The sequence below is a fragment of the Octopus bimaculoides genome, chromosome 3 (assembly GCF_001194135.2).
Source record: "Octopus bimaculoides isolate UCB-OBI-ISO-001 chromosome 3, ASM119413v2, whole genome shotgun sequence".
In the NCBI taxonomy this organism is placed as follows: Eukaryota; Metazoa; Mollusca; class Cephalopoda; order Octopoda; family Octopodidae; genus Octopus; species Octopus bimaculoides.
The window spans coordinates 94,815,321-94,826,598 of NC_068983.1; the positions used below are offsets into that span (position 1 = coordinate 94,815,321).

The 11,278-nt window shown below is 34.8% G+C and overlaps 1 protein-coding gene across 4 annotated transcripts in view; it reads left to right on the top strand.

The window, feature by feature from the left end:
• Positions 1 to 11,278, top strand: part of LOC106876034 (uncharacterized) — an 85,072-nt gene that overhangs the window by 24,874 nt on the left and 48,920 nt on the right. For 3 of the 4 annotated variants that reach the window (XM_014924412.2, XM_014924415.2, XM_014924414.2), the window contains one exon: positions 10,468 to 10,500. The exons of the other annotated variant lie outside the window; for it this stretch is intronic. In XM_014924412.2, coding sequence (XP_014779898.1) covers positions 10,468 to 10,500 — 33 coding nt within the window. The remainder of the gene's footprint in view (positions 1 to 10,467; positions 10,501 to 11,278) is intronic. 4 annotated transcript variants of the gene reach the window in all.

Genomic DNA, 11,278 nt, shown 5'->3' on the forward strand with positions numbered 1-11,278 from the left:
AATGATATCATTTGTCAACTTGGAACTTATTGCAAAGCTGCATGATAAACATTTTTTTGTCTTCCCATTCGGGGGGGTCAGTACAATTTTTTTTCTATCTAACCTCTTTCTTTCTCTCTCTCTCTCTTTCTGTTGATTATTTTAAACCGTCACTAGTACCACCAGTATCACCACCACAACTGCCATACATACACCATTCAGACTTCAACGTCACCACCATCAATACCTTTGACTTTGCCGCCTTCCCCACCACCACCATCACCACTGTCTTTCACATCATTTACTATCACCGTTGTCCCTGACCGCCTTGGCTACCACCACCACCATCACTGTTGCCTCCGTCTCTATCACAACTACAGCCCATACTACCACCCCATTACCATCACAACCATCAATCTACTACCACCCTCACCATCTCTATGCCTACTATTACTCTCACTCCAGCAGGAGGAATAGTAGATGTGTCATTGAATAGTGAGAGAGGGGGTCAAAGTGTGATACACTGACACACAAATTTGTTTTGGCATTTATTATTATAGATTACATGAGATTTCTTGTAGTATATCTTCTGGCTCTTTGCATTCTGTTGGCAGTGACAATATGACACTGATGCCTAGGTGTATCAGCCTTTACCTTTCACTTGGACAACATTAGTGTCATGGGGAGAGGAGGCTTAGATGCTTGGGCAACTGCTGGTTTTTCATAAAATCTTTGTCCAAACCTACATCTAAGAGAAGAACTTTCCAGGTGCAGACATTGCCTCATGAGACATTCAGAAGCCCTAGAATACTATTCTTACTATAATATATATAACTGAAGCTTACTTCAGCCTTAGATATCTTAGAGAGACATCACATTCTTCTTTAAAGATGTTCTGAGCTTCAATGTCTTTTATAGAATAGTCAGAGGTGGAGTGGTAGGACTTTTTAAACATTGCAGACACTCCAGGACTAGTGAGATTGACATAGTTATGTTCAGTTTGTAGGAAAAATGCTGTCACAAAGGATTACTATTGTGAGGAGGGGAAGATTAAGCAAAATATTAGGATATATAGTAACATACAGTAAGTAGGATATACAGGCCATTGTAGATGCAGTCAAAATAGACATGATAAAGAAAAAAGCAGCGTTTCTGTGAGCTAGAATGTTTGTTTGTTGGCGATTGAATCTTTCTCAATTTGTTTGCAATTGAATCTTTTCCAATCAGAGATGCAGTCTAGAAAATTTGTGTGTAAAGTAGTAGCACTATTCCATAGATGTGAGCAATACTCTAATGTCAGATTTGTGGAGTTCAGCAACTGATTAGGGTTGAAGTGATATTTTCATCTTTGTGATGCAGTTTTGACAGTGACATTGTAAGATCTTGCACATGTAGCATCTTTTGAATTAATAAAAATTAATGAAAAATTGCAACTGCACAGAGACTTTTGATATTGGTAATGAATCAAATATACACTGAACTGAGAAAAGGCACCAGCTTCAACAATGGACATGACAGGAGTAACTATAATGATACTTAACTGAAGTAAAATTCTCGCAATGTAATTTCTTAATGAGGTTGCCTAAAGAGGAAAGTATATGATTAGAGATTGCTGGTATCTTTCGATTTGTAAAGATTGCAGTTAGATCATTGGGTAGGACTTAATAGCTTATGTTGCTGATGAAAAGATGGTTGGTTGAAGAAGCTGATTCAGCATAGGCAGTTCAGTAGTTGCAAAAAGATGCAATAGTTGAGACATTCAGTGTAATTGTCAACATTGATTAAAAATAGAGGTGGTAGTGCAACTCGCAACATTTAAACTTTCATTTTCTGCAGTTTTATATTTATATTTCCATGTTTACATGGCTGTTCCTACCTTTACTGGCAACAAAGGGCCTCTCCCTCAGAGTGAAAGACAGATTGTATAATGCCTGTATGTGAACAGCTATGCTACACAGCAGTGAAACATGGGCTGTGACAGCTGAGGACATGCATAAGCTTGAAAGAAATGAAGCCAGTATGCTTCACTGGATGTGTAATGTCAGTATGCATATTCAACAGCGTGTAAGCATCTTGAGAGAAAAGTTGGGTATAAGAGGCATCAGATGCATTGTGCAAGAGACAACTGTGCTGATATGGTTGTTTGATACATATGGACGAGGATAGATGTGTAAAGAAGTGCTGATCTCTAACTGTTGAGGGAACTTGTGGTAGAGGTAGACCCAGGAAGACATGGGACAAGGTGGTAAAGCATGATCTTCGAACTTTGGGCCTCACAGTGGCAATGACTAGTGATCGAGACCTCTGGCGATATGCTGTGCTTGAGAAGACCTGTCAAGCTATGTGAAATCATAATTATGGCTGATGTTACATAATTGGTACTTGTGTCAGTGGCATGTAAAAAGCACCTTTCAAGTATTGGGCCTCATAGAGGCTATGACCAAGACCTTTGGCATTATGTTGTGCTTGAGAAGAGCCATACGCACCACACGAGCATATCGCCAAAGGTCTCGTTCACTAGTCATTACCATTGTGAGGTCCAAAGTTCAAAGATCGTGCTTTACCACCTTGTCCCATGTCATCCTGGATCTACCTCTACCACAGGTTCCCTCAACAGAGATCAGCACTTCTTTACACAGCTATCCTTGTCCATATGCATCACACGACTTATCAGCCAACTAAAATCACAGTTGTGGCAGGTACTGGTGTCATGCAAGTGGTTTCTATGGCTGAATGCCCTTCCTAGGTGTTTTTTTAACATATTGTTTGCTTCTTTCAAATAACTGCATCTTCAGTTTATCAAAGTTTATTATTGTGCATTACTACCATAATTTCCCCATCCAACATACTCAACCACCAAAATATTGGGTGCAACTGCTATTGTCATGTTTGCTTACTCTGATATCTTACTTTTTACTGATGCTTGGAAGCCCAATAAAATAAATATTTTTTTATAAATTTCATTATTTTAGCAAGCTATTTGAATACTGTGTGTTTCAGTTGTGTACAATGTATTGCTTGTAGCCTAGATCTATGTAAAGTTTGAGGTGTATGGAAAAAAATGTTTACACATTTTGGTACATAGCAACAAAATATCTTTCAGATATTGATGATCATGATATTTAGTATTGGTAGCTGCCGTAGTAGTGCGATACTATCTGCATCTGAAGAGAAAAGTTTCTTTGGTTTTTTTTATTTGTTAAGATTGGATCAAATATTATTTCTAGTCCAGTAACAAATTTAGATGGGTGCACCTCAAATGTTGTCAGAGACTTTTTATTGTGTCATTCAGCAAGACACAATACTGTTATCCTCAATAATTAAGCAGAATCACAACAGATGATCAAAAAAAGTCATGAAATCATATTTTGTCTCTGATTCAGCTGTACATCTTTTAGTCTAGTTGTGAAACCTGCAGTTACTTCAATAATACGGTCATGACAGTATTTTATAACTGTGAGTATTTTGTTCACTTACAGTGTTAACTCAGTTTTATTTGTGTTGTAGTGTTTATGATAATGTAGCCTCTCATTTCAGGGAACACATTATAATTAGATATTTGTCTATCCCTTACATAGACAATATAGTTTTATTTATATCATATACCAGTAATGCATCCTGGCGTTGCCTGAATGCTACAACCTACAGCTACATTGTATTATTTGTTCCTTTTTTTAAGGGCAGAATTGGCACACAAGGGGTATGAAGCAAACAGCTCTTCTTTATAAACATGTTTTTTGGTCATTTTGTGATGAACAATGCTGAAATTTTTGACACCAAAAACATGTACAATAGCGACTTAGATTAGAAAGAAATCTAAACATTGGCCCCAAAATGACCTAAAAATTGTGCAACCAAGCCGCGTTTGGTGTTAATTTTTGTAGTAAAATAGGTTTGCTGTGCCAAAAACTTACTTTACACTGGTAGCTGAAAGGTTGCTCAATGTTTTGATATCTGATACAGCAATATTGGCAACTCATTTTCATGGTTACAAATTGGGTAATGTAGAAGCTGAAATAGTTCTTATTCACCCCATAATATTTGTTGATAACTGTGAGCCGCACAGATATACATTAGCTTCCCCAATGAAAAGGTCATGTCCAAAAGTACTATGGTTTTCTGCAAGCATATTTGGTATCAGTTTATATCAATGTTGAGGCCAACAGAATAAAGAAGGGACTTTTGGGGCTGTATATATATGTACATATATAAGGATATGAGTAAACAGTGTTATTAATGTGGGCAGTTTGGCATAAATGTATATGGACACTGTGCTTCTTGAAAAGAAATGGGTTATGCTGGTATGCAGAGGTTGGGCAGTAGTAATGGAGCGATGTATGGCTTCATGGTTGATGAACTATGAAAGCCTAAGAAATAAATTATCTTTACAGACCATGTTTGGAATTATCTATATAATTGATAGCAAAGTGTGTATGAAATGAAATTAAAATCGGGTTTAGTCATATACCGATGAAGTTAGTGAAGTTGTAACATGTTGTTCACAACATAGTGTCTCCATACATTATAATGAGAAATTGAAAGAGAGAGATAATGCCAATTTTTTTTTTACATGTAGTATTTCAGTAGAATTCTATGCATGTGTGAAACATTAGACGAAAGTGAAACATGAGAAGCAACTTGAAATGTTGCCAGAAAATGACCGCAAAATTGTGCGATCCAACCTAATTTCCGAAGTTATTTTATAGTAAAAAGAGTTATGCGAAAAATATACTTTATTTGGTAGCTAAAAATTACTGAATCTTTTGATGCCCCATATGTCAAAATGAGCAACTGAGTTTTTGAATCCATGAGGAACATTCAAACAAACACACACACACAGTAGCTTTTTGAAAATGTTGAGGTTATGGTTAGATGTTGGGGAAGGAGATGTTAGTGTTTCTTCAAGAAAAAAGAAAAGAAAATTCTTAAAAATTCATACTGTCTGTTTCTCTGAGGATTACTAAGAAAAAGATGTGGAAAAAAAATTAAAAAATGAAGAAATTGGGGTTGGGAGGGAGAAACTTAAAATATTGAGAATGTGTTTTTGGGTTAAATGCAAATCTCTTGTATGGAAAACATAGGATGTGAATAAATTTTGGGAAAAAATAAGGGATAGGGGTACAAATGTCAGACATGCTAGAAACATCAGGTAAAAGTCAGGATTTCTGGGATAACTTCCTTGTAAGTTTATTTGGAAGATCAGGTTTTGAAATACACTCACCACAAACAGGAATGACAGAATAAGATTTGAGCTGTAATTTTGCATGTACATGCAGTAAGATATAACATAATTCATACAGAACTTTTACCTAGAGTGCGTGTGTGTGTGTGTGCCAAAGGAAGTTATTTTTACATACCTTTCTTAATTCCAAAAGAAGAAAAAGTTGGAGAATACTTTCAAAATTGTAGTTGAGCCATGATTGTGAAGACATGAAGAAGTGTGTGTGTGCATATTTGTAGGATTGATGCGCCTGAGAAACATGTATGAATTATCTATATAATTGATAGTGAAATATGTAAAAATGGAATGAAATCCAGGTTTCGTCATATATCGATGAAGTTAGTGAAGTTGTAGCATGTTGTTGACAACATAGTGTCTCCATGCATTATAATGAGAAATTGAAAGAGAGAGATAATGCCAAGTTCTATGCATGCATGAAGCATCGGACGAAAGTGAAGCATTAGAAGCAAATCAAAATATTGCCGAAAAATGACCTCAAAATCGTGCAACCTGACCTTGTTTCCAAGGTTATCAGCATCACCTTCTTTCCCACTTTCCCCCTTTCTTTGTGCTGGCTTTCTTTCACCTTCATCTATAGAACATACATACAATATCAAATGTCAGCATGTCTCTCTCTCTCTCTCCCACTATCCCTCTGACTTTCAACTTCTCCTATAGAAAGTTGTTTTCTCTGTTTCTTTCTCTCTTCTCTCTGTCTTTTTCTTCTTCTGTTTCTCTCATTCACACATATTCTAGAAAGATTATAATGTTAAATTTTTGTAATGCAAATATGTAAATGAAAATAAAGTTTATTTGGCAGCCGAAAGATTACTGAATCTTTTGAATCCATAAGGAACATACGCTCTCTCTCTCTCTCTCTCTCTCTCTCTCTCTCTCTCTCTCTCTCTCTCTCACACACATACACACACACTCACTCTTTTATATATTAAGATGAACTAAAAAGAAAAATAGATAGATGCAACATACTCTGAATGGAACCCTGCATTCCACACTACATCTCTCAAACATTCTCTGATTGGCATACTACATTACACCCAATGTGTCTTGACTAACATACTTCACCCTTGCAACATCATACAACATTGACAGGTGACCTTCTACTACTTTATCCTTGCATCTTGAGAGAGTATGGCAACAAATCTTGATAAGTTGCTAAATGACAGTCAAACTGGTTTGATCAGTCCTCATTCTAAGCTGCTGAAAAGATCCTCTTTGACTTAATTTCACAATATGGTTAAACATATATGGATATTACTACATATGTAAAAGATTCTTTATATTTGTTGGTTTATATTAGGTTATATTAGGATTTTATTTTCGTACTATGAGATCTTATTTAATGATATATGTTTTTGTTTGTTTTATGATATTCCAAGATATTAGAATTGTTGTTTTCAACTTTCTCACAGGGAATTCTGAAATGATAATTGTAATTTTGAATAGGAGCAAGCATGGCTATATGTAGTTGAGAAGTTCACTCAAAAAACATGTTTCCAGGTGGTACCTTGGCCAAGTGACTTCTATCACTCAAGTTGATGAATGCCTTGTGATTGAATTTGGTTGACAGAAACTGTACAAGGTTCAGTGCACGTGTGTGTGTACATGCTTTACATTTGTGCTTCACTGAAAATCAGTGAGCTACAAGCAATGATGATGTTGTCACCCTTATCATCCACTAGCTCTGCACTTTTGAAGATGTGTGGCGTAAGAAACCTCTTACATGAAAAGTAAGTAAGGGTTAGTGCCAGGAAAATCATGGCTGTAAAACAATTCATCATTAATGTATTTGTTAAATACATGCTAGCCTGGAAAAATGAATGTAAAAATGAACAAATAAATGAACTTTATAACTGAGTAGAGAAGATATTGATTCATCAATTGAATGTATGTTCTGAGGTCTGGAGAGAGAGAGGGGGGAGGGAGAGGGACAGAGAGAGAGACACACACACACACTTAATTGCCTAACACAGTACATCATACTGTGGAGATTACATATCATGTTGTTAGAGAATAGTAGATCAGAGCTAAATTCATTCGCTTGTCTATACTGAACTTGGAGTTATGTACAGGCTTCTATCAATTTATCTTTAATTGTATTATCTTTGTGTTAGAAATAAGGTGATAAAAAAAGATTTGTTATAGATAAGTTGATCAGTTTCAAGATATTTTGTGTGAGGTATATACTTGAGGAAATACGTAAAAGGTGTACAACTACAGTCATCATTGTTTGTCTTTATAGAGAATCTTATAAAATGAACAATTTGCATTAACATAGAAACAGTTCATACTAATAAACAGTTGATTTGAATTAATCCAAAATTTTAATAGCATCTGACTTTTGAAGAGAAATTTGATACTTTGCAGAAAGGACAACCACAAACCTGAAGGCATCGTCGAAAATAGAAATGCAAAGATCCTATGGGATTTTATGATTCAGTGGGACCATGAGATAGAGAATAGGAAGCCAGACATAGTCTTAATTGAGAAAGAAGACAAACTATGCTGGATCATAGATATAGCATGCCCAGCTGACAACAAGGTATGCGATAAGGAAGAAAGAAAAGTTGAGAGATATGACAGGTTAGCTTGGGAAGTTAAGCAGTTGTGGTTGATGAGAAAGGTAGCAGTAGTACCAATAATTGTCGGAGCCCTGGGAACAGTGAGCAAAAATCTTGAGAAGTATATGGAACAAATAAGGGTGGAGTGCTTGCAGAAAACAGCACTGCTTGGAACTGTTCAAATACTCCAGAAGGTGCTTGAAAAATAAAGGGTGTTACCTTAGTTCACTGGTAGTGAACAGCTGACACCGTAGTACATCTCCAGCGTTAGCAGTTGTGCAAAGGCAATGATAATAATAATAATAATAATATAAAATAACCTTTAATATTCTGCTTGCAGTTCAGTGTTATGCATTTAACAGCCTTAATTAACTATGGAATGAAATTGAAAACAATCAAAATATTAAACATATAACAATGTTATATGAAGATCAATAAATTTATGCATGAAAACAGAAATAAGAACATTTATAAAATGAGGAATTTCTATGAATCCCACTAATAATAATAATACATTTTGTCTTGGTGTAAAAGATGGGCTACAACAAATATTCTGCACAATACCATAGATTTGCTTGTCAATTGCTTGACTTTAACCAGTTGAACCTGTCCCTTGGTGGTTGATATATGTATCTCTGACCACAAACAGGAGTAGTGGGAGAGCATCATAGTTATGTGTTGAGAGGAATTCTTTGGGGTTTGAGTAATTCACCTCTGGAAACATGGGTGTTTCATTCATCATCCTTAAGCAATTCTTATTCAGGGACCTTTTGAGCAGGATGGGCTACTTGACCTGAAGAAAATTCTAACTGGACCCCACCTGCAAGGTGTTGTGCAGTTTATCTTGATATGGGATCATCATGTTGTGCACATATGGTTGTGATGCTTGCGCCTTATGATGGGTGTATTGGGCTTCATATATTTGTACCCCAGTGTCACTTTGATGGCAAGCACTGTTCTCTCACTCAGTAATAATAATAATAATAATAATAATAATAATAATAATAATAATTAGTAGTAGTAGTAGTAGTAGTAGTAGTATGCATGCATTCATAATATTTAATATCTATTTGGGACTCCAGAATGATGACCCCATTTTGTTGCTCATAAGATAGTTCTGAATGCAATATGTTCCTACTTACCCGTTAGTGTGTCAGGCTAAGGGAAAAAACTCAAATTGAGTAAGAGTTGGTAATTATGGTAGTGGTGTGACAGCAGTGATGTTTGGTGTTGATAATAGTGACTGGATAATTAGGGTGAGGGGGACAGAGAGAGAGAAAGTTGTAGTAAGATAGATAAATAGATGGATAGAGTAGAGAGAGATAACAAAAAAGAAATAGACAGAATGTAAGTGAGAGAGAGAACAAAAGAATAAGGCAGAAATAATGAGAGCATTTGTGATGTCACTGTGTCTTTAGTTATCTCTTCTCTCATTTCTCCCTCTATCCACCCCACCTCTGCATTTGATTAAAGTATTTTTAAAGTGTATCCTGATATATAAAACAATGGCATGATTAGCTAACTGGCAGTATTAGTTTGTTACAAGAATGGAATACAGTGCTAAGACTTGTATGTATGTATTTTATCTATGTCTTTATGTGTGTGTATGTAAAGATAGATAGATGCTAAAATCCTAGAGTTTTAAGCATACATTTGAAATTATTGTATAATGGATGAAATTGATAAATTTTAAAAACTAATACTATAAAAGAAAGGTAGTTAGTGATACTGAATTTTAGCAAAAGTATGCTTGAAGTTTTCATGGGTTTCATTAGTAATAATGGTAATAGATTTTAGATAAATAACAAATCTACAGAAATATGACTTTGTATAAAGATCAGTGAACTATATAGAAATGAAGTTTACTCTCAGTCTAAAAAGTTTAGTATATACTAGCAGATAACAAGACAAATGTATTATCTAAATGTTTAAGAGGAGTTGTTGCCAATGAGTTTATAATTTTTTTCACTCTTAACCTTATCTTTAGAGATGATAAATATTTTCTCTTTAATTACACCTACCCTATATTTTGTGATTTGATCTTCAATTGTCACCAAGCTGTGTGTACAGTATAGGACTGGTTTTGAAGTTGGAGTCCATATTTCTTAACTAAAAATAATACATCCTTATGTACTAAGCAACTGACTAATGTAAATATTGAAAAAATCTTTCCTCTCTAAACATGAGATTAATAGCTTAAAAAATTATACTCTTATTACCTGCCTTGTTTAACATTTTACTGCTTCTCCATTTCTATTAACCAATCAATTAATCTATAATTGTGTGTGTGTGTGTGTGTGTGTGTGTGTGGTAAAATGCAAATATATGAAATATTTTGTTATTGTTTTTAATTTATAGGTAAATATAAGATTCTTAATTTTTTAGTTATTTACATTTCTTATTGTTATGAACCATTACAAAACTTAATTTAAGATTAAAATATACAGATGGTCTAAGTATATAATTAATAACATTATCTATATTCATAGAAAAGCTTGTGAAATAATTTATGTTATTTGAAATTAATTTAAGCACATACAGCACCCAAAATAAGTAGATATAAAATAGAATAAAGTTGCTTGTAAGTTTTGTAAAAGAAAAAAAACCAGTTAAGGGTGAAGTGAGGGTTCATTTAAGACACTGAATGCTTATGCAAATTATTTCTAGTCTTGCATCTTTCTGTCACAGGATCAAAAGGAGCAGTAGACAGTGGTGTAATTGGTAAGCTATGTAAAAACATTTCTGTTGTCACTCATTCATAGTATTGGAAACTAGTTTGTAAACAGTAAAAATGGCCAAGACAAAAGGGGACTGAAGTAGATATTGTAAAGCATTTATTTCAGTATATTGCCTTTCTGTATTGTAATGTCACTTTGCTTTTCCTCCTTCTCAAAAGATGGAGATGGATGTCTGTGTGATACATACTTGTAAAGACTGTGATTAAATCACTTAGTTTTCCATTTAAAAACCTTTTTTTTGTTTTGCGAAATTGGTTTCATTTTCAAACCAGAAAATCTTTTAAGCTGAAGTAGATACTATTTCATTTGCTGTTCAAGTATTTTCACATGGATGGTTTTATGGTGGTATTCAGATAATATTGAAAACATAAATAATTATGTGATACTGGGATATAAAGATATTGTATATCAACATTATTCTCCATTGTGTTTATGCTGTAGTGTGGTGTTCAGCTATTATTCCAAAGTGAGTGCTTGTATTGTTATTTTGTATTATTTTGATATTATCAGATATTATTTTGAAAAGAAAGGATGTGTGTTAGTGTGATTTTCAAATATTCTAACATGCGGGTGACACATGAAATTTTTCGAGCGAGACCGTTGCCAGTGCCCCTGGACTGGCTCTTGTGCGGGGCCGTCATAAGATTTTCGAGCAAGTTCGTTGCCAGTGCCCCTGGACTGGCTCTTGTGCGGGTGATACATGAAATTTTTTGAGCGAGATAGTTGCCAGTGTCCCTGAACTGGCTCTTGTGTGTGCGGGG